At 45.7% G+C, this 23,198-nt stretch overlaps 1 protein-coding gene across 1 annotated transcript in view; it reads left to right on the top strand.

Moving 5' to 3' along the window:
• The window catches only part of PAPPA (pappalysin 1), a 220,002-nt gene that overhangs the window by 71,902 nt on the left and 124,902 nt on the right, over positions 1-23,198 (top strand). The window contains exons 6-7 of the mRNA XM_036329823.1: positions 458-579; positions 9,726-10,224. Of these exons, the coding sequence (XP_036185716.1) occupies positions 458-579; positions 9,726-10,224 (621 nt within the window). The remainder of the gene's footprint in view (positions 1-457; positions 580-9,725; positions 10,225-23,198) is intronic.

Genomic DNA, 23,198 nt, shown 5'->3' on the forward strand with positions numbered 1-23,198 from the left:
TGCCTTCTTCCTATTTAATATCTGGGACGCAGAATGGCGCCTGGCACATGGTAGGCACCTGATAAATATTGGTAAGAGGATAAAATTTGAAGTCAAACGGGGCAACCGATTTTCTCACAACTACACATCAGGTTCTCAGTGGAGGTTTGGATGGCTGATGGAATTACGACTCTGCAGATCGTGAGTGTGTCTTTGGCCTGTTGAACCTGTGCTGCTTGAAGTTAAAGAAGTGTATCTATCATCAGAATGGAAACCATTTAGGCCCCTACAAGGTCCTTGTGGGGCAATAGGGAGGAATTTCAGTTACAGTCATATCCTGGAAGCTTTGGCATACATAGTCAGGAAAGGGGGTAACGTAGAGTAGTTGTGTCCTCCATTGCCTTTGGCCTAGGGGAGTCAGGGGCTTATTCAACTGTTCCTAAGTCAGTGCATTTTCCTTCTCTCCTTGGCCTCCTAGAGAATTGGGATCAGCATGTGACCTTTGCCTGGAAGGGAGGATCCTGGTGCAGTATGCCTTCAACGCCTCCTCCCCGATGCCCTGTGGCCCATCCGGACACTGGAGTCCCCGGGAAGCAGAAGGTGAGCCAGCTTGGAAGCTCACTGACAGGTTGGGTGTGAGAAGAACAACTCTTTTGGTCCATCTGGAGTGTTATGATTCCAATGATCTTTTCTACATACCATCTCCTTGGATCTTAGATTGCCCTGCAAGGCCAGTATTTTTAAGTAGTAACATGTTTGTCCTTTTTTTCCAGCTTGATTGAGGTGCAATTGACATAAAACATAAAACATTGTGTAAGTTTCAGGTGTATGATTTGATACATGTATATTACAAAGTTGGTTAATGCATGCATCACCTCACCTACTTTACCTTTTATGGTGCCAGAACATTGAAGAGCTACTTTCAACAACAGTGGAGTATCGCTAACTGTAGTCACCATGCTGCAGAGGAGAACCTCAGAACCTTTTCATTTTCCAACTGGAAGTTCATACCCTTTGCCCAACATGAAGGCCAATGTACATGCCTTCATTTAGCACACGTCCTTTGAGTATCTGCCTTTCCCTACGTATATCATCCCCCTTTACATATAAGGAAACAAAGGCACTGAGATATTAAATAAGTGCCAAGGCCACACACCTGACAAAGACATACATGTATGCGTCTATATTTACCTCCAGACTCTGACAGGCTGCAGGTACACAGATAAGGTCACCTGAGGATCAATACACACGTGGGGGCTTCAAGACATCAGTATCTTTGATTCTTTCTTTCTTCTTTTTGGGAATATCCAGGGCATTATCACATGTGTCATGACTTTTCCTTTCAGTTTCCCCTTTTTGGGATCCATTGATCTGCAAGACCCTTGAGGGAAGCATCTCATGGTTGCCCTGTTATGGGCTCCACCCATGACCAGACCCTTCCCTGCTTAGGGGGAGTCTCCCAAGCCTCCTAGTGGCTAGTGATCTCTCTGTTCCTACAGTATCCTTCGCTGCCAGATTAGCTTGGTTTTCCATAAAAATTAAGAGTGCCTTTTGCTCAATGTTTTGTTACACTGTGTCTCTGAAGCAAGGCTGCTTGGAACTGAGACTCTGGGACTATTGTCTATTCCATTTCCTTCTGCTATATCTGTTGCCTAGGGCTCAGCTCTAGCTGCTAAAGCCAGGCTGAGAGACGGGGACCCGCTATTCTCTTCTCAGGCAGTGCCTCAGCCTCCCTCACAGACTTACACTGAGAACACCCCCACACCCAGTCCCCTTGTTCCAATCAGGTCAGCTCAGGCCAGCAGTCCCTGGGTGGGGACACCCATCCCTCAGAGGGAGCAGAATCTGGTTCCTCATTGAGGTTCAGTGAGAACGCCTCTGTCTTCCTCTATATTTTTAGAAAGAAGGTTGAAAAGAAAAGGGCAGAGGGATCAGAGAGGCAAGTGAAGGAGAAAAATGACAACACTACACTTAATCTTCTGAAGTAGTTTAAAATAAAAACGAGAGTCGAACTCGGGAACTCTAAACAAGCCCATCTGGAATGTGAAGCGAGAGGGATTCTGGAGAAACCCTCAGCTCACCCTCGCGGAGTCACAGGCCCTCAGGCGTGGAAGGGATGCTCGGGGTCACCCAGCGGGGTTCTCACCCGGTGCAGGAAGCCCCGGCGCCCTCCCTCACGGAGGCTGTCCTCACACCAGGCTGTCCTTGCACCAGTATTTCTTGGCCTTCCTGTTCTAGCTCCATTTGTTAGAAAGTCCTTCCTGAAATGGGCAGTCGGGACTTTCCCCCAAACCTAAGCCATGTTGGGTTCTCACAGGAGAAAGTGTATGTCTCTGGCCAGACAGCACTTTCTGTGCCCACAGAGAGTAAACCAGTCTCATCTATAACCATGGGAGGGCCTGTATGCCAGGCTCTGGGCGGGCACGTGGGCAAAGCTGAGCCAACCGTAATAGCGGAGAGTCAGAGAAGTAGATGGACAAATACCATCCGGGGTGATGAGACCTGTGCTAATAGAAGTAGGGAGCACTCGGGGGGTGGGGGGGCAGGAAAAAGGGGAGCTCCCCCAAAACCGGAGACTCAGGCTTCCTGGGAAATGTCACCGTACCAGCAAGCACGGTGCATTGGAGAATGTGAAAGACATTTGGTATCTTTGAATCCATGGTTTCCACCTGGGATCTGAAGGCTTAGGTCATTAGGGTTCCTCAAAGTCTACAATGATTTTCATAATAATACATGACATGGTTTACCTTTTTCACTCTCACTCTCTCCTGAGAGTGTCGTAGCGCTTCCCGGCAGCTCCGTGGAATGTGATGTTATTACTGCTCTGATAGCCCGTGGAACACATGCCTGTGTGTTCTTTAAAGTTTCTCAGCTTTAATTGATGGTACGGTAACTGCTAACGGACATGACCCACCTGAATGAGAGCTCTGCAGTGAGGCTAGAAGAGCTTAAATGGATTTGGAACGCAAAGAGCAAGGTGTGGAGTGGGGAGAGGTGGGGCTGGGTGAGGTATATACCGACCGGAAGAGGAGTGGTTCCGGTTTATGCCGAGGACAGGAAGGAGACACCACGTGCCTTGGCAAGGGTCTGGGATCCAGTGAGATGCACACTGGGTTCCTCTGGAGCAGAGAGTGGGGTCCTGGGGAGCATGCTGGAGGAAAGGGAACGGCCCATGGGTGGTGCAGGAATCCAGGAGAAGTGCGGTGGTCGGATGAGGTCGTTGGCAGGGAGAATGGAGAGAGGTCAGTGAGAGATGTTTGGGAGGTAGGGTCAGCAAGACTCTTTCCTGCCACTTCTTTGGCTAAAATCATCTTGATTTGTTCTACCACTTGTGTGAATGAAATAATTTCCAGACATCCCCACACACCTCCATATAGCCCAACTGTCAATTGGTTCCAGCTGTTCCTGGTTTTTCTCTGACCCTCTTAAAGCCTGACATGCAGAAATGGGTTCACTGGAAACATCGAGCCCCCTGGTTCCCTGAGCTGACTTTGGCCTGCAAGGAACCCCAGCAACCTCAGGTTTCCTTCAGGGTACGTAAATCCAGTGCAGGTAGGCCAGGGAAAGACACTGTGCTTTTTTTAGAGCATCCCATCACAGGCTCTGTGATCCTTTGGCTCAGACTCTTTTTAATATCCTTGAAGAAATAAACTTCTCCATGAGCCAAACTCTGTAATTTATTTCTCAACTCATTTTCATCCTATTTATCTTTGCGTGTTTAAGTTTGTGGACTTCCCAAACTAACAGAAAACTCTAAAACCCATGAACGATGCCAGCCGTATCTTTGGGATTGGGGAAAGAGCAGGGGGTCAGAGTGGAGCGGGGTAGAGGACTGACCTTGGCTCCAACCTGTCCATCAACGTGCTCTGTGCCCGTGAGTGAGCCACGGAGCTTCTTTGGAGATAGCGTCCTATCCACAGAATGAATGTCCTTTCCAGCTCCAACATTCCAAGCAGTTGTAATTCATTTATTTTAAATCCATATGAGCAAGACAGAAGGTTCCTCATTTAAACATATTTATTGACTATCTAACGTGTTATCAACTCCATTCTTTGAACTTCAGGTAAATACAGTCACAGGAATTCTTGCCTTTGCCCACAGAAAGTGATTGTAGTCGAAAGAAACCCCATTTTCCTATCTCTTTAGTAAAAACTATATTTCACAGATAAATTTCTTCTGAGGTATTCAAGACCACACTACATTTATAGCCCAGGAGTTAACTAGCCAGATCTGACGGGCTGAAATCCCATTAAGATCACTTACGCAAGCGTATAATACATTACAAGCCTTGGGTTTTCTATGAGAGATTAACACATGGCACTGTTCTCTTTTCTTTTTATTTGCATGAGTCTTTCCCCCTTTTTCTGCCTAGAATATTTCAGGTGCACTGAAGTATTCATCTGGAAAAAACTTGGCTCCAAGTTTTTATAACCATATTTGTGTCAACAGCTGCAGTGTATATGCACATAAATATAGAATAGATGTCTGTATAGATCTTCATAAGTGTAAATTTAAATCAGCATAACTATGTATAAATATAATTTACACACATATTTGGCCTCACTCCTAGTGGCCAGCTTATATAAACATGTGACTTTTCATTTAGCCACCATATACATAAAAGGCTATATATTAATAATGAAGTAACGGTACCTTTGTGCTTTTCTCCCTCCCCCTCCCCCTTTCCCTCTCTCCCTCTATTCCTCCCTCCCTCCTATCCTTTCTTCATTCCTTAGTTTCTTTCCTTGTCTCAGCTTTTCTCCCTGCCTCACCACCATACATGCAATCAACTTTCCCATCTGTGTGCACTTTTCTCCTTAGGACTCAGGTTTTTCCTCATTTGCTGTGATGTTCTCTTTCTCCAAGGCACAGCTATGCATTCATTGCTGCTTTAGTACAGACGTCTGCTAACTGACCACTAGCCTGAAAGCTCCATGAGGGCAGAGACCATTTCTTTAGAAATCTGCTTTCTCTGGGACTAGCCAACCCTGACACAAACCAGGCTCTCAACAATTAATCTTTGAATACTTGGATGGATGGATGGATGGATGGATGGATGGATGGATGGATGAATGGATAGATGGATGAATGGATGGATAGATGGGTGGATGGATAGATGGATGGATGTGTGGATGGTGGGTAAACGGGTGGATGGATGGGTGAAAAATGGATAAATAGTATCTATCTCTAAAGAGTGGTTTTCCCAAAAGACAACTTTCATTTGTTTGATTAAAATCCTTCAGTAGCTCCCATCTCTCTCAATATGAAGTCCATCCCCTTAAAGTGAAATGTGAGACCCTTCGTCACCTGGATTCTACTTACTTTGCCAGCCTGACCACTTGCTGCTCTCCTGTTGCTCTCAAAACCATAGTCATCTGGACGCACATTCTCTATCCACTGTTCTCTTGGTTTGGAATGCTGCCCCATCTTGAGCTTTTCCTTGTTAATTCCTCCTTACTTGTGAGAACAGAGCTAATTATATATATACTAGAGGCCCAGTGCACAAAAATTTGTGCACTCACGGGGGAGAGGGGATCCCTCAGCCTGGCCTGTGCCCGCTTGCAGTCTGGGACCCCTCGGGAGATAATGACCTGCTGGCTTAGGCCTGCTCCCGGGTGGCAGAGGGCAGGCCCAAGCCTTAGGTGCAGCCCCTGGTCGGGCTCAGAGCAGGGCCGATTGGGGAGTTGGGGCGCCGCCCCCTGTCATGCACAGAGCAGGGCAGATCAGGAGGTTGCGATGCCACCCCTAGTCACGCTCAGGGTAGGGCCGATTGGGGGGTTGGGGCACCGCCCCCTGTCACACTCAAGGCAGGGTCGATAGGGAGGTTGCGGTGCCACCCCCTGTCACGCACAGAGCAGGGCCGATCAGGGGGTTGGGGTGCTGCCCCCTATCACGCACAAAGCAGGGCACATCAGGGGGTTGGGGAGCTCCCCCCTGCTACACACAGAGCAGGGCCGATCAATGGATTGAGGAGCTCCCCCCTGTCACTCACAGAGCAGGGCCCATCAGGGGGTTGGGGAGCTCCCCCCTGTCATGCAGAGAGCAGGGCCCATCAGGGGGTTGGGGAGCTCCCCCCTGCTACGCACAGAGCAGGGCCGATCAAGAGGTTGAGGAGCTCGCCCCTGTCAATCACAGAGCAGGGCCGATAGGGGAGTTGGGGCACCACCCCCTGTCATACACAGAGCAGGGGGGATCAGGGGGTTGGGGTGCCGCCACTGTCACACTCAGGGCAGGGCCGATGGGGGCGGGGGGTTGGGGTGCCGTCACTGTCACACTCAAGGCAGGGCCAATGGGGGGGGCAGGTTGGGGCGCTGCACCCTGTCATACACAGAGCCGCAGGGCTATCAGGGGGTTGGGGAGCTCCCCCCTGTCACGCACAGAGCAGGGCTGATCAGGGGGTTGAGGAGCTCCCCCCGTCACAAACAGAGCAGGGCAGATAGGGAGGTTGTGGCCCCACCCCCTGTCACACACAGAGCCGCAGGGCGATCAGGGGGTTTGGTCGCTGCCCCCTGTCACGCTGATCCCGGTGCTGGGAGGCCTCGCGGCTCCGCTGATCCCAGTGCTGGGAGGCATATTACCCTTTTACTATATAGAATAGAAGCCTGGTGCATGGGTGGGGGCCAGCTGGTTTGCCCTGAAGGGTGTCCTGGATCAGGGTGGGGGTCCCACTTGGGTGCCTGGCCAGCCTGGGTGAGGGGATGATGGCTTTTTGCATCTGGTCACACACCCTTTAGGGTGGGGGTCCCCACTGGGGTGCCTGGCCAGCCTGGGTGAGGGGCTGAGGGCTGTTTTCAGGCTGGCAGGTGACTGAAGCTCCCAACCTGTCCTTTTTTCCTTTTTTTTTTAATTCTGGGCCAGCTTTAGCTCTGAGGCTCGGCTCCAGCTATGAGACCTCCGCTGCTGAAAGCAGGTTTCTTGCCTTTGTTTACCTTCTGTGTTTGAAACAATGTTGCGGTCCTGCTGGCTGAAGCCCGGGTTTTGTTTAGCTTCTACATTTATTACAATGTTGCTTAGAGTGCAGTTGAGAGGCCGGCAAGGCAGGCGGGGAAGCTTGGCTTCCTCCGTCACTGAAGCAAGCAAGCCTCCCTGGCTGTCAGCCGCCATCTTGGCTGGCAGTTAATTTGCATATCGCCTGATTAGCCAATGGGAAGGGTAGCGGTCGTACGCTAATTACCATGTTTCTCTTTCATTAGATAGGATATGCACGTGCGCGCATGCATCTATTAAATATTTGATCCCATTTGAGTTTCACAGAAACCCTGTGAGGTAGTATTACAGTAGGTGACACAATGTGAAGCTGGATAGCTGATATTTTAACCCAGTTTTCATGGTTTCAAAGCTTGGCATGTTGCCCAGACTGACAGTTATCACAGAATATTCTACTCCCCATCAGGGAATTACTTAACCATCGGAGTCTCAGTTTCCTCTTCTTTAAAATGAGTTTCATAAGACCTGCATCATATACTTATGGCCAGGATGAAAAGAGCTGAGGCATGTAACATGCTTGGCACCATTCCTGGCACATACAAGGTGATCAAGTCATGAAGCATGGTGTTATCAAAGGGATTGCTGCTTTGGTGATGGGTTGGACTCAGGGACACTTGAGGCTCTTTTTGACTTCTAAAAGTTTGTCTCTGATAACTAGACAAGCAGAAACCAAGATTTCTATTTCTAACACACTTGGGCATAATAAATGACCAGGCTCACCTTTCTGTCCTTTGGAAAAGCATTTGGCCCCTCTGTTGATTAACAAGAAACCAGAGAGAAAGCCTGAGCCAAACAGATTTGTCATCTTTGCTCTCCTGTGGCTCCCCACCACTGACAGTGGTTTTCTCTAAGGAAGGGAGAAAGACTGCTCCATCCCTTGCCAATTCCAGGAGAAAGCCCAGGGAGTGAGTGGAATGTTCACCTGGCACTCACCTCCCGCAGCAGGCTCCTGTAGTCCATGGGCATTCACTTCTTCCTTAACGTTACCAAGAGAGAAGATTCTTTCTGTAACATATATGTACTAAGTATTCACTACGTTCACAATCTTTGGACCAGGCCCTGTTTTAAGCAAAGGCTGTATTGTATTGAATGAAACAGAGCTACAAAAATGATAAGAATCCTGCAGGATTTTGGTGATGAGCAGGTGAATTAATTAATGTCTGTGGAATGTGCTTCATATATATATTAAAATGCTACCCTCAATAAAGCTTTTTGAATGAATAAGTGACATATGTGTGCCAACAACCCACAAAGTCAAGAGAATCAGGAACTCAGTGGGATGGAGTGGAGATGGCAAGAAAGGCTTCAGCGTAGGTGGTGCCTTTGACGTAAATGACTGATTGCTTCTAGCCAGCACTTGCTGCTACAGATGAATGAACCTAGCCAAGGAAGAGTGGAGGAAATCTTAGAGCTGTGTCCATCTCTCCTTGCTCTCATGTGTTATATTTAAAAAGGTTTTTATGCATTTTCCTTGTTCCCGTCTTCCTGCTCTTTTTCTCTTCTCTTCTCCATTCCCACCTGGTGTTTTCTCTCTTCTCACTTGGTGGCAAGACACAAGGAGATTGAAGGCATGTACAGCCTTCACTGGAATGGCTTCTCCACCCCAGATGACTTTCTGTTTTTCATATCGCGGTGATTCCTCTTACGCTGTAACAGCATCCCCACCCTCCACCAACCACTGATGCTAAAGGGAGGAAAATGTGACAGAACAGCTTAAAGTCCTCCATCCCACCCTCACTAACTGATCTATATCTCTTGCTACACTCCCTTAAACAAATTAGAGCCAATCACTACATTTTGAGCCCTGATTGCTATTCTCAGCTGAGTAAAGGAGAGCTCTGTGAGGGTCTAGGACTAATGATCTCAGTGGAGAAAAATTCAGAAGTCGATGCAGTCTGAGATCACTGGGGATGAGGCATTGTCTCCAAGAGGAAAGAGCAGAAGAATCCCTCCTTCCTTCTCCTAGCTCCTCACCCAGCCCTCCCCTTTTTGAATCAGACTGGTCAGAGCATGGAGAAGCTCAGTGGTATGGGATGACCTCATATAGAGAAGGGGAGGAGGAGAGATAAGATGGCTCCAGGGATGCCTTCCAGCTCTGTCGTTTATGGTTCTAGACAGTTTCCTCTTAGAATCCTCAGTCCAAGAGACAGAAGCTATCTGCACTCATCTCTTTGCTGAAGGTTTCTAACCCTTCTGTCACACCAAGCAGCTTGCATCAAAGGCAACACCATGAGGAACCTAGTTTATTTTAGTGCCCCCTGCATCCAGTAGTGAAAACAATGAGTATGAACTTCCAGAAGAGCCAACACCTGCTTCAAGTGCTGACCTTTACACTTTAAGCTGTGAGACTAGGGTCATTTCACTCTAGATCTGCTCACCTCTGAAATGAGTTAAACAAGTTTATGGGACGTAGTAGGTGTTTGATAAATATGTGTCCCTTTCTTCTTTCCATCCTAGCCACAAAGCCTACATGTGGCAGATTAGGAAGGAAACTTTGGGCATTAATTAAATAGTAAGACACTTACTTGAATATAGTCTTGACCAAGTGTCTGGTGATGCACGTAAGATCTCTGTGGCAGTCATGGGGATGAGCTGGACGCGAGACAGACAGCTGATTCACCAAAACACTGAGAATCTTCCCTTTCTTTTTCCCTCCATCTGAGTTCTAGTCAGGCCAACCTCTTCTGAGGTCTGCAGGAAACTCCAAGGATCAGACTGAAGGTCTGTCAAAAACTCATATCCTCATCTCTTCTCCATAGGCCATCCAGATGTTGAACAACCCTGTAAGTCCAGTGTCCGCACCTGGAGCCCCAATTCAGCTGTCAACCCACACACGGTCCCGCCAGCCTGCCCTGAGCCACAAGGCTGCTACCTTGAACTGGAATTTCACTATCCTTTGGTTCCTGAGTCTCTGACGGTCTGGGTGACCTTTGTCTCCACTGACTGGGACTCTAGTGGGGCTGTCAATGACATCAAACTGTTGACAACCACGGGGAAGAACATCTCCCTGGGCCCTCAGAACGTATTCTGCGATGTTCCACTGACCATCAAACTCCGGGATGTGGGCGAGGAGGTATATGGCATTCAGATCTACACGTTGGATGAGCACCTGGAGATTGATGCCGCCATGTTGACCTCCATTGCAGACAGCCCACTCTGCCTAGCATGTAAGCCCCTGCAGTACAAAGTGGTCCGGGACCCTCCTCTCCAGGTGGACGTGGCCTCCATCCTGCATCTCAATAGAAGATTCACAGACATGTAAGTGCACTTTCTGGATAAGGAGAGGACCAAGTGGGTGGGGTGTGGAAGGAAAAAAGGAGAGTCAGAGAGGCCTGGATTAAAAGAAGGCTCATCTCAGCCAGACTCACTTCTAGGGCTTTATAATGCGGCATTGTGTATAGAACTGTCTTAACAAGGCAGAACTGATACAGTGGGAAGAGCAAGGATAAGGAACGAGGAGACTTGGATTTTGCTGATAGCTCCAAGTGTGACTCTAAGCATCCCAGCCTTTCGGAAACTTGGTTTTCCCAACAGTTGGATGGAATTAGCAATGAGGAAGTCATTTATTACTAATGAAAGTAGAATAATTGAAGTTTGATGATGATTTCTTTTCTATGTTACACTGAAGAATATTCATGCATTCTGGTTGCTTCTTCAGTGTGTGAGATGAAGGTGAAGTTGGCTGGGAATTGACCATGTTCCTGGGTATTTGTATGAGAATTTTGATGGAAGGTAAACATCACCAGTCATGGTCCTGGATTTGTTTTCTTTTTTTGAAGTGGAGCACTGGTCCAAACCCATTTAATTCATACGTGCCCTTGCAGATCTAGGTCTCCATAATTTTTATGGATAGCCAGTGCTTTTATACAACTTAGTGTTTCTCCTGAATATAGTATATATCTTAAGCTTCCTCTCTAGTACACCTTCTTCAAACATCCTCAGGATTGATATTTTACACAAGAGGTCACATTATAATGAAGTCATTCGTGTTTTTCCTATGTGCCAAACAATGGTCTAAGGCAGGGGTGGGCAAACTTTTTGACTCGAGGGCCACAATGGGTTCTTAAACGGGACTGGAGGGCCGGAACAAAAGCATGGATGGAGTGTTTGTGTGAACTAATATAAATTCAAAGTAAATATCATTACATAAAAGGGTACGGTCTTTTTTTTTTTTAGTTTTATTCATTTCAAACGGGCTGGATCCGGCCCGCGGGCCGTAGTTTGCCCACGGCTGGTCTAAGGTGTTTACATCTTTTACTTGTTTCATCTTCTCTACATCCACAGCCCTATTATCCTTCTCCTTTTACAAAGAAGAAAACAGCAGCTTAGAGACATGAAGTCATGTGTCCAGAATCGCACGGTTAGGAAGTGGTGAGATCAGGATTGGCATTCCACCTTGACTCCCAAGCCAGAGCACTCAGCCATTGTTCAGTTAATGATGTGATTCCAACTTCTGCTTTAACCTCACCAATGAGGGAGCCTTGGCCACCTAATTTGAGTACCAAGACTCTATGAAGTCAATCAGCAAACATTTGTTGAATGTTTATGACATGTGATGGATGTTGGTAGGGAACACTTTGAGTCTTGGAAAGAAAAATAGCTCAGGAGTCAGACGCCTTGTGTTTGGTCCCAGCCAGTCCACTTACTGACAAAAGATAAATCAGTCAGTTTCGTTGAGCCTCAATTTCCTCCTCTGTGTGATGAAAATGTTGAAGTCCATGGTTTCTATGGGTCTTTTGTGGCTCTTTCTTTGATTATAAGATGATATAAGAGACAATCTGTGCTCTGTCTACTTGAAAATATTTATGAAGCCAATCATTAATAGAAACCAAGTTCTGGAGGAAACTTTTAATCTTTTTAAGAGTCAGAACCACTTTCAAACTCTTTACCAGCACTTCCTTTTACATGCCAGCAATTAACGTGCACATCACAAGCAAGCCCTTGCTCATTCATTGACTTGGAGATGAAGAACATCTGTTTAAGAACTCAGAGGGAGCACTTGGTTTGTGTTTGGGAATGGACTTAAAATGTAAAGAATCATCCTGCCTTGAAAAGATTCCATAACCCCATCTCTGCCATCTCCTCACTTGTCTAGAGTAGTAAAAGCTCCATAAATATGCATCCATTTAAAAATTCTTTACAAAACAATGGGGGTAATAAATAATAGATGTCTTAAACCTCAGTTTAAACACAGCTTTTATTTCTTGTCTCAAATTGTGAGCAAGGGAGAGCTGACACGGGTGCTAAGTGTGGAATGGTGGAAGTTAGACTGAAGAAGTGAAAGCACCTGAGTTCTACTTTTAGCGAGGTCACTAACCCGCTCTGCGATCTTAGTCTAGTCACTTACTCCTTCTGGTCTTTAGAGGCCTCTTCTACAAGGAGGAGCTTGCGCTAGATTATTCGTGTTCAGACTCGGTTGCACAGCATGAAAACTTAAGAAATTTTTAAATTTCTCACTATCCAGGCCCACGTTCTTGTGCGCCATTTGTTCTTTCATTCACTCAACAAATAATTCTCTTGTCCCTAATGTGTGACAAGAACAAGGGCAGGTGTTTGCTGGCCTTTCTCTTTGCTTTCTTGAGTCCCAAGGAATTTACTGGAGAACTGGGCTTCCTGACGTGAATGTTCTCTGAGACTCTGAACAAAGTAAAACATCATTCCAAGTCAACCTACCATTTCAACTTCGTTATCTCTTAGTAATGCAAGTTCTGAACTCCAACACAAATACCTCTGTGTGTCTCTGCATGTGTGTGTACTTGGCTGCTTTCACATTTTTTCCATATCAAATAAATTGGCTCATGGACAAGTTCTATATAAAGACTGTTTTGGAGAAAAAGAGGAGAGAGAGGAAAAAATGCCTTTTATTTTCCTTCCCCAACTCAACCCATTACATGATCCCCTTTGACCTTTGTCTTCATTTTTTTCTCTCAGCAAAAATATTTATTCTTTCTGTTATCTATCCTGGAGATAGTTTCCCAAGGTATGACATTGATGGAGAGAAGGGCTTCTGGGCTTACCCCATGGATGCTTCCAGTAGACTGATTACTTTTGGCCAGGATGAGGAAGAAATGCAGAACATCTCCCTTAAGTGGAAACCTCTTCATTGAATGAGAAGTGACACTAGCAGCGGAAAAGAGGACCAGCGCCAACTCTGCTACTAATTTACCATGTGACATTAAGACACATTGCGTCACTTATTTAGGCTTCAATTTCCCTGTGTGTAAAATTGGGGGAAAACACATTATGCAATTCTGTGTGGATAGATGTTGTTCTTAGGTGACAGGTGACTCATTTACCCTCTTTGTTATTTTCTTTCTTTTTTTTTCCTTTTTTTTTTCTTCTTCTTTTTTTTAAGTAAAAGGGATTCGGCAGAGATTGTTTATAAGATCAGTACCTGGAGTGGATCTGACTGGTTCCAATGCCCTAGTGAAATGTGTGGTGTGTGGACAATAATCATGCTAATAATAATAATGACTACTTACTGAATACTCACCGTTTAAGTGCCTTACAAATATTTATGAGGCAGGTGAAGCTCAGAGAAAAATCTAGAGCTCAGAAAATGTACTCATCCAGCTTACCACAGCTGGCAATGGCAGAGCTGGTCTCATTCCAAATTCCCCTTTCTCAACCACAACACCTCCTGCTGTAATAACGCAGAGGCAGACCTCTAGAGCTCAGACACGCATCCAAGCTGGCTGAAGTTCAATGTGCAGCAAGTAGAAGACATGCTTGCAGCTCGCAGGCCTTTAGCCCACAGTCCATTCCTGAGACCCAGTCTTGGAGCCCAGCAACACAAGTTACACAGCCAGTTCTTCATGCGTGTGGCTGGGAACAAAGAAGGGAGGCTTCTGTTTCTCAGTTTGACTGTCATCTTGACTTGCTTTGACTTGCTTCTGCACCGGGCACCGTGCTGCTTGGGTCTGTATGAGATCTTCAGATTTCTCTAAGAAGTAAAAACTTGACAAAACTAAGCCCCCCTGCCTTTTTTTTGGCTTAGGGTAAGTCAGGTGTAAGGCAAAGCAGGAACAGTGAATAGCAGCTCACTATCATTTATCTATTCATCTGCCCATCCATTCACCATCAATTCATTCAGCAAATAGTTACGGGTGTCTATCACCATGGCACTAGGAATAGAGTCCTGATCTCTGGCCTCATGAGCACACAGTTGAAAGGGGGAAATAGGTAAGGAATCCAGTGATTATACTGCAGCATGAAAGATGCTATAGTGTGAGGAGTACAAGGAAAACATAGAAAGGATATCTAACCCAGTTTGAGGTAGTTAAAGAAAGTTTCTTGGAAGAAGTGCTGTATAAGCTAAGAACTGATGGATGAGTAAGAGTTGATCCTTGAAGAGACTTGCCACAATTCCATGATTAAAACCAAGTGGATGCTCAGCAAACATTGGTAAATGAATGAATGAACAAATAAATGAATGAAACAACATACTGTATTTCATAGCAAAAGTGGTTGTTCAATTTCAGAACAAATGTAGAGTTTTGAGGAAGGGAAGTGTAATAATCTGGACTATTGATCACTTTGGTTCTTAAATCTACTTCTTTTTAACTGCTGTATAGTATTCCCTATTAGGAATAACTACTCCTAATGCTAGGCAATGAGTATTTCACACATTTTTCTATTGCAAACAAATGCTGCAGCAAGAGCTCTTGTATTAACCTCCTCATGGGCACATGTGAGCACTTTTCCAGGCTGATGCTGAGAAGTGGAACTGCTGGGTTATAAACCATGACCTTTTTCATTTCAGTGGATACAACCAATGGCTTTCTGAGAGAGTGACTGAGCTCATATTCCAACAGCAGTTGGTAGTGGGACCTTATGTTCTGCATTGTCACTACGATTTGACAAAATGAAAGTGCTTTGTCTTTGGGCATTTGATGTTCTCATTGATGTTCTTGTGATGAACATCTTGAGTGAGCATCTTTCAATTATTTTAACATCTTCTCTTATGTAACTTGCTAAGAATATCTTTCATTTATGTTTGGTTGTTCATCTCTTTATACTTTGGTTTTGCCATCTGTTGAATTAGGATTTTAATGCCCCCCCCCCACCCACCCACCCCAGGACAGAGGCGCAGCATCAGGAGTGAGAGTTGTTTCTCCAAGCCCTGATACCTCTGTTCCTAGCCCAGGCTGGCAGAGTATAGAGTCAGCACAATCTTACTCTATTTCTGGAAGCTGGGCATCATCCACCTGTAACTCCCTCTCCTCAGTCTGAGGCCAAGTACCTTTCAGGATGAAATACCAGTTCTGAGAACATTCGGGTTTTGCAAAATCAACAGATCTCCAGATTCAGCAGCAGCTATAGAAGTGCTGACTGTCTCCAAGTACCTTCACGATTTTGAAAGTGTGAAGCATCCATTTGATGCTAGCACCACTGAAATCATTTATCCTAAAAATGTCTCTGTATCAGTCTGATGCACTACCGAACTTTACAGCAAGTGGGCCATTACAGATGTTAAATAAGACATAGAAGATAAGTGATAGACCTGAGGCTCTGTTGATAAATTCTTTCTCCCTTCCTCTCTTTCTTCCTCTCCTTCTCTCTTTCTCTTTCCCTTCTTCCTTCCTTTCTGTAACAAGTCATTACAACGTGCCAATCTTATTGCTGGTACTGTAATTCTGAATCTTACAATTGGATAGGGAAGCTGAACTGAAAAATATCCCAAGTAAAAAATATTATTACAAACTAAAGATTATTATAACAAGAGGTTATAAAGAGTATACTCTCCCCTTAAAGGAAGGGGGAATGGCCCTTATTATATAGTTTGGATTTATATTTATTATTCATTAGGAAATAGAGGTCTAAGCCAATCAGACTTGTGTTTTTATAAAATTGCTCCAGGTGCTCTTTGAAGAAAGGATTGAGGAAGAGTGGAAATTGGGGGTTATTGCTAAAGTCCAAACCAGAGTTTATGATCATTTGCATAGAGAAGTGGATGAATTGGAGACATGTCAGAGGTGGAATCCACAGGGCTTAGTGATGTATTGGATGCAAAGGTTTTAAGATGGAGCTGTCCAGTGACTCCGTTTCTGGTTTGAGCATTTGGAATGAGGTTATTTCCTGAAATGGAGGAATAGCTTTTAGTGTAGTATTTGATTCGAGGGTTTTCCAAGAGTTTCTTTGGATAAATAACAATGAGTTCGTGAAATCAGGTTGCAGTGTGTCCTGGTGTCACCTACTTCTTTGTTCTTTTGCTGTTTGTCCGGGGATAAGTAGGTTGGACTGGACTTGGTTGTGTAGCTCCAATTCCTGATTTTTAAGAAAACAAACAAATGAATAGGAAAGAGAAGGAAAATAACAGCCGTCAGAGTAATTACAGATGTGGGAAGAATGGAGGAATTTATCTCACACTGGGCATTGGCAAGATGAGCGGACAAAATCCATTCAGTCTGTGCTCAGAGATGATGAGAATCTTGAGGACAGGGCTCCGTGAGTTCATGTTGTGTCTGTTGAAACAGAAACCTCAGGCATTTACTTCAGAGATGCTGAGTTCTGAATCAGGAATCTGGCTCCCAGGCCAGCACACGACTGCCTTGCAGTGGGACCCTAACCGGGTGCCTCCACAGTGTGAGCCTCAACTCCTTCCCCTGAGAAAAGTGGGTGCTGATGCCTTTCCATACAGTCTCACACGGGGTGCCCTGAACAACTGTAATCAGATCACAGGCTTGTGAGGACGTGATGCTGTCTGGGGAACTCTGCAGATTTAAATGTTTATGATTCTTTCTGTTGTTTGGTTTTCATGCGGCTTATTCCTGGCCAGGGCCAGGCTGGAGAGTATGTGTGAGAGGCAAACACAGGGGCACGCACAGACACACACATGAGACTGTTTCCCGTGAAACTCTAACTGGGTTCCTATGGTTCGGTGTTGGGTTAGAAGGAATAAAAGATAAATCGCACTTTAATCGCTTTAGCTGAACCAAAGGGGGAAAAAAAGGAGGAAACCCACCAAAATGCTGGCCCTAGATCAGAAGACCTGAATTCCAGGCCTGCTCTGAAATGTTGTTGTGTCCCTGACCTGTGACTCTCCTCGGTGGGCCCAAGGCCCCTTCAGGAACAGGAAGGCAGAGGTAGCTGACCCTAAAGGACATTGCCAGGGCTGACATTCCATTCAGACCACTGAGGGAGTCTAATTCTGCAAGGGTGGAGGCAGCAGGTGCCATGTCACACTGGCAACAAGTCTGGACTGCGCTCAGAGACTGGTCCCTGTACAGACAGCCTCCCAGGCACACCGGGTAGCTCGGAGCTCCTCCCTGACATGCGCTCTCTCTCTCAGGGCTTATCAAGCTCTCCCTTTGTGACAGTTCCAAACGTATTGCTGCATTTTTCTGGTTGAGTGGCATTTTGATTAGAGGTGGGGACTAGGTAGTATCTGCCACCTTATCCTCAGCTTCTCAGGCAAGGCCAGGCATCAAGTAGGTGGCCAATAAATGGAGGTAAATAAATGCATGCATGCCTGAATGAATGAATAAGTAAACTCTGTGGCAGATCAATAGCTAGCAGAATCCATGATGATACAGATGATACCTGGTATATTTGAAGCTTTTCTTTAACTTCTAAGATGGATTAGTTACCAGAAAATCAAAAGAACAAAAGAGAGCTAGGCCGGTGTAGCTCAGTAGTTGAGTGTCAACCCAGGAACCAAGGTATCACCGATTGGATTCCCAGTCAGGGCACTGCCTGGGTTGCTGGCTCAGTCCCCAGTGAGGGTGTGCAGGAGGCAGCCGATGGATGATGTTTCTCTTCATCTTGTCGATGTTTCTATCTCTCCATCCTTCTCCCCCCGCTCATATGTATATATGTATACATATATACATACACACACACACACACACACACACACACACACACATATATATATTAAAAAGGACAAAAGAGAAGTGAAACAATGCTGCCAAAACTGAGATAAGAGATGATGGTGCTGGTAAAGGGTAGTAAAGTTGAGAGCGTGGAGGGAAGGGAGTGGGGCTGAGCCAGACTAATGGGTTGGAAATACTTGATGCCTGAGCAGAGGGAAGGGGCAGGTGAGGGGGCGTGGAAGATGCCTGTGTCATCGGCATCCCTGACACTGAGAATGTGAAGGTAGAGGCACGTTTGGGTTGGGATGAGAGAAAGAAGATGAGTGCAGAAGTGCCTTGCCATCGGCAGCCAGTGAGTCAGTGGCTGGCACGCAATCACACTTCCCTTGAAACCATAACATTCCCTCCCTCCATGGAGCTGTGGGAGCAGTCGAGGTAAGCTTGAGGTGTGTGCACACATGAATGCGTGTGTGCAAAGGTGTGTGTGTATTGGGGCGGGGGGCAGACAGGACCTGTGAGACCACTTGTTTTCTTTATCCGCTGATGCTCAAAGTGTAGTCCAGTGTTCTGCAAAGGTCCCTCGGGGCATCGCGGGGTTAATCTTCCATGGCACTAATACCTATAACGTTACAAGGTACAGGCTTTGTTTTCTACCCAGGATTAATCATTCACTCATGGGCTTTAATACAAGCCAGACACCACCTCACTGCGCCTCATGCAGAATGCCAGCCCCCCTTCCATGCTAATGCCGCTTTCACAGCCTTGTTGTCAAGGTGGGAAGGAGGGTTTTCTTTGCTCCAGTTTCAATATCCTATAAACTAAAAGGTTTGGAAATTTCCACCAAGGATGTTCGTCAAAAATACCAGGAAAGCTGGACTTTGACTTTAATTTTCTATGACTTGTAGCAATTTATTCCCTTTCTCCATGTCCAGTATCCATCCCATGATGAGAAACTTGGGATGAGTGATCTCTGAAGCCATTGAGCTCTGTTTCTTCATATTCATGTTTTCTTGTTGAGCTCAGCTCCTTGAATACAAACTCCGTCTCCAGAAGCTCCATTATGAGGTGCTCCAAATTCCTACTTTCTAGGAATTAAACAGAAAAACTCTCAGATCTGGAAGGAGCATTGAAGCCCAGAGAGGGGAGGCCACTTCCTCAGAGCCACACAGCCCTTTAATGGCAGAACAGGTCATTGAACCTGGGGTTCCTGACTCCCCATCCAAGTGTTCCTTCCCCCACAGAACCAAGTGCTGGAGCGTGGCCAGGCCTTGGGACTCAGGTTTGAGTTCGGCTCTCTCCGATTGTGGAGAAGTCTCCGTTGGAAGCTCCGAGTACAATCGCAGAGAGCTGACATCAGTAACGTCATGGCAGCTGGTGCTGGGGAGGGGGCTGGTATAGGAAATGAGAGCACACATTTGGCCAAGCTCAGGGTCCACGTGACCCTCCGAGAGCCCTCATTTCAAAACAAACTCAACCTTTTAGGTTCAAGTTCTCCCTCCCATCAAAAACGTGACTTCCTGCTTCTAAGAAGCAAAGCTTACAAAAGAGCTCAGAAGACCTCGCAGACATCAAATAGCTCTTACAAAATAGCGTTTTGATGAGTTAAGTGTAAATGAATCAGAAACATAAGGATTACATTTTCCCCAAGTGCACATGGGTTTCAAATTTGAAGGGAAATGGAGTTTGCTAACTGCACTCCGGCTTTCACCGAACCCAAAGCATTCATTCCTGGGGCTGGTGGGGGGGGGAGAGGGGAGAGAGAAGAAAGAGAAGCCCAGCCCCCAAATGGTTTTAGATGTGGTGCCAAATTTGAAAACGCTGTTGGGCTCGCCCTTTGCCAGTAATAAAATTGCTGGCCACCCAGAGAGGCCACAGGGAGGAGAAAGGAGATTGCTTTCCCCACTGGCCCCTGGTCTCAACAACTGTGTTCAGTTAGTGCCGCTCAATCACCAGCTGTCACTGGGTCCCAGCACCGGACTTGCTGGCCCCCAATTGGCCTCGATTTTCACACTGTGCTGCATGCCTTGTTTACCTCCAATGGGATACAGCGTTTGGGCTCCCAGAGGCCTTGGCGACCGGTCAGCTAGTCACAAGCCCCTGCTCTGTAGTCAAGAGACCTGTCCATCACCAGCAGGGGTGTTTGGGGAAGCTGTCACACATCGCCTTTGGTTGCATTCAGGAAAAACAAGAGTCCCTTGTAGATCTTTTCCGCTCTCCTTCCCTTAATGCTCTCCAGGTGTGGCGTTTCCCCCAAACTGGGAAATGTCTTTCCTTCCAATCTCTGCCGGACTCCACAGCCAGTTAAGTCTCAGGACTGCTGTTACCTTATCCCCGGATTTGAAGCTCTGGATTTTTTTATTTTTTTTTTTATAATTTCCACATTGTCCCTCCATTCTTTCCCTGGTATTTTATTTCATTGCACCAAGAAAGGAGAAAATCATTTCAATTGGTGGTAAAAGATGATTAAAACAAAATAACAAAGGCCTTGGCTGCAAACTGTTAGTTTCATTAAATTTGCTACTGTGTTTTAAATTGGTACCAGGGCAAATCTTTGGACAACTCCGTCAAAGGCTGCTGGAATTAATCAGTCGCATGTATACATTTGCTCCTGCCTGAGCCTTGCACAGAATGAGGGCAGCATTGCCCGTGTGCAAAGAAAGAGTTTTGTGTTACCTGTGTGAAGAGGGCCGGACCCCCCTCCCATTGGGAGGGATCCGAATGCCCAGAGGAGTCTCAGATCCCTGTCATCCCATTCTTCAACTGTTTAATCCAGACCATGAGTTGGAGCTCATAGTGGTCACCAGAAGGAATAAGCAGATGGGTATTGCAAGACCATAGTCCATTTTCCCCAAGATTATACCTCAACATCGCAGCTTTGCTTTACTAAAGGAGTATGTGTGGTGGAAAGCGCTGCTGTCTACTGGATGGGGGACCTGGAAGGAGGGATCTCTGGGAGTCGGGGGAGCTCAGCCTGTCTGAAGACGTGGGTGCTGGTTCAGTATCTCAGCCACTGTAGCACATGTAATTGTGATTTCTACAACTGGAGGAGGGGTGGGGGGCTTAGGAAGGCATTGTGTCTGGTGCCCTGCTTTTACAACAGTGGCTCCCCATCACTCGGGGACTCAGCATCTTACCTCAGAGCCTTCTGCCATCTATGCACACTCTAACCTGACCATCTAGGAAAACTTTAGCACTTCTTTTGGCTCCTCCTGATGTTCAGTCTAATTGGACTGTCTTCATCTAAAAAGGTTTACCTGTGTCCTGTTTTGAGCTGTTCCTACTGCTCAGAATGCCATACATGCAATTTATGTCTTTGGACATTTTCCCATGTGCACTGTCTCAAACTTTAATCCATTCAACAGATATTGTTGGAAGCCTATTCTATGTCTGTTAGGCACTGTGCTAAGCACAGATATATAGCAAAGAAAGGCAGACGTGTTCTCTGTCCTTGAAGCACTTAACATACATCAGAGAAGACCAGACATTCAGCATCTAATTGCAACTAAGTATGCTGAGTTTTTTAATGAAGTATGGGGTGCTAAAGACACCTGTTTCTACAGGAATCAACCTAACCCAGGTGTCAGAACTCTCCCTAAGCCTTTCTCATCCTTCTAACCTCTCTTTGGTCTTCCTCTCTTTTGGAGCTCTTCAAACTCTACCCTGTTTTACAACCATGCTGCATTTGACTTATCCTCCTGTTTGCCTTTGAACTGTTTGAGACCAGCGATGGTATCTTCTTCATCTTTGGGATGATTCTTACCCGAAACTCCATATATACATAGGGTGTCCTCCAAAAATGTATACCCACTTGAACAGCTGATAGCTTAAATGATGTTTCTTTCTTTTCAGATTTAACCCATTGAAATTAATGACAGCCAACATTTTGTGGGGACACCTTGTGTATAAAAAATATTTTAATACCTTAATCAATAGAGAAAGAAATTAAATAAATAAATATTTTAATGGCACAAGGAAAGCGAGGTCCAGAGAGAAGAACTGATTGATCCCAAATCACAACCCAATTTAATGGGAGAACTATAAACATTTTCCTTGACTCGTGGTCCAGGCGGCATCCATAGCAATGCCAGAAAGTCCTCCCCAAAGGCGTATCCAAGTGCTTCACAGCCACCCTCCTTCAATGGAAATTGAGACCAGAGCACCTCTCAGTCTGAAACAGAAGTAAAGTGTTCTCTTAAGAATTCGGGTTGAATAAAGAAAAAACATTTTAAAGCACCACATGAATAGAGAGAAAAAAATAAAAGAATTCAGGGTGATCCACAGATGAAGTTGCAATTGAGGATATCCTTATCACATTCAGGAAAACCGGGTGTAGTTAACCTTAATGTATGAATGGTAAGAATTAAATCCTTTTGAGAAAACGACAGGACTCCAGAGTCCCTCAGCGGGGAAGGCTATTTTGTTGTAAGTTTTAGATCTCTGTAAATGAAATGGAATATGAAAACATCTAGCCTAGTGCCAAAACGGGGTAGGCACTCAGTTCACCCCTGCATCTTCCAGCCCACGAGGTATATTTGGTCTCCCTTTCCACCTTTCCCCCTAAACCGGGTATCTCTGCTGCTACCAAAATGGTCTTCCGGGAAACAAACACGACGATGTCCTTGCCATGCAAGCCCGTTCCCTTCTCCTTCTAATGACCTGGCTTCTCCTTAGCTTTCTCGAGTCAGTCCACTTCTCAGAGTCACCTCCTCAGCCCAGGTCCCGAGCTCCCACAGCCCCTACCCTTGTCGACTGTGCCAAAGCCATCCATTGCCAAGCATTTTCTTCCCCACAAACCTATGAGCATCCGAAAGGCAGGACCATATTTTGTGGCTCACCGAGTCCCAGAAACCCAAGAGAAGCTGGGATGACTCGGTGAATGCTATTTGGGTGAATGAATGGATGAACGCATGAAATGAGATACATATGTTTATCCAGGATTTGAAAAAGTGGTCAAAGCCATCAATATAATTAGGTAGCATCGAGCAAACAAGCTGGATTTAATGATTCTACATGTACTCTTTTTTTTTTTCTTCCATGTACTCTAAAAATGAGGTTATAGGAACAGGTTTGTGATCTTATATTCATGGAAAATTGCATGTGAGCATGTTTGTACATAAAATTACATGAATGGATGGGTGGCCAGAATATTCTTGGTAATAGCTACAAGGCGATGGAATTTGTGACAATTTTGCTTTATTTTAAGCTTTTTCACATCGTGCTCTAAGTGGTTAACACAGGCATGGGTGATCTTGATGGTTAGAAAAATAATAATAAAGCAAGTGTGATAATGCACTGTCACTTCTCAACTGAGGAAAAAGGTCATCCTAAAGATATGTTAGAACTGAAGCTGTTGTTCTCTAAAATGCTACATAAGAAATAAAATACAATTTAGTTGGAATAGCAGCTTCCTAAAAGACT

Source organism: Myotis myotis, unplaced genomic scaffold (assembly GCF_014108235.1).
Source record: "Myotis myotis isolate mMyoMyo1 unplaced genomic scaffold, mMyoMyo1.p scaffold_m19_p_12, whole genome shotgun sequence".
NCBI classification, from domain to species: Eukaryota; Metazoa; Chordata; class Mammalia; order Chiroptera; family Vespertilionidae; genus Myotis; species Myotis myotis.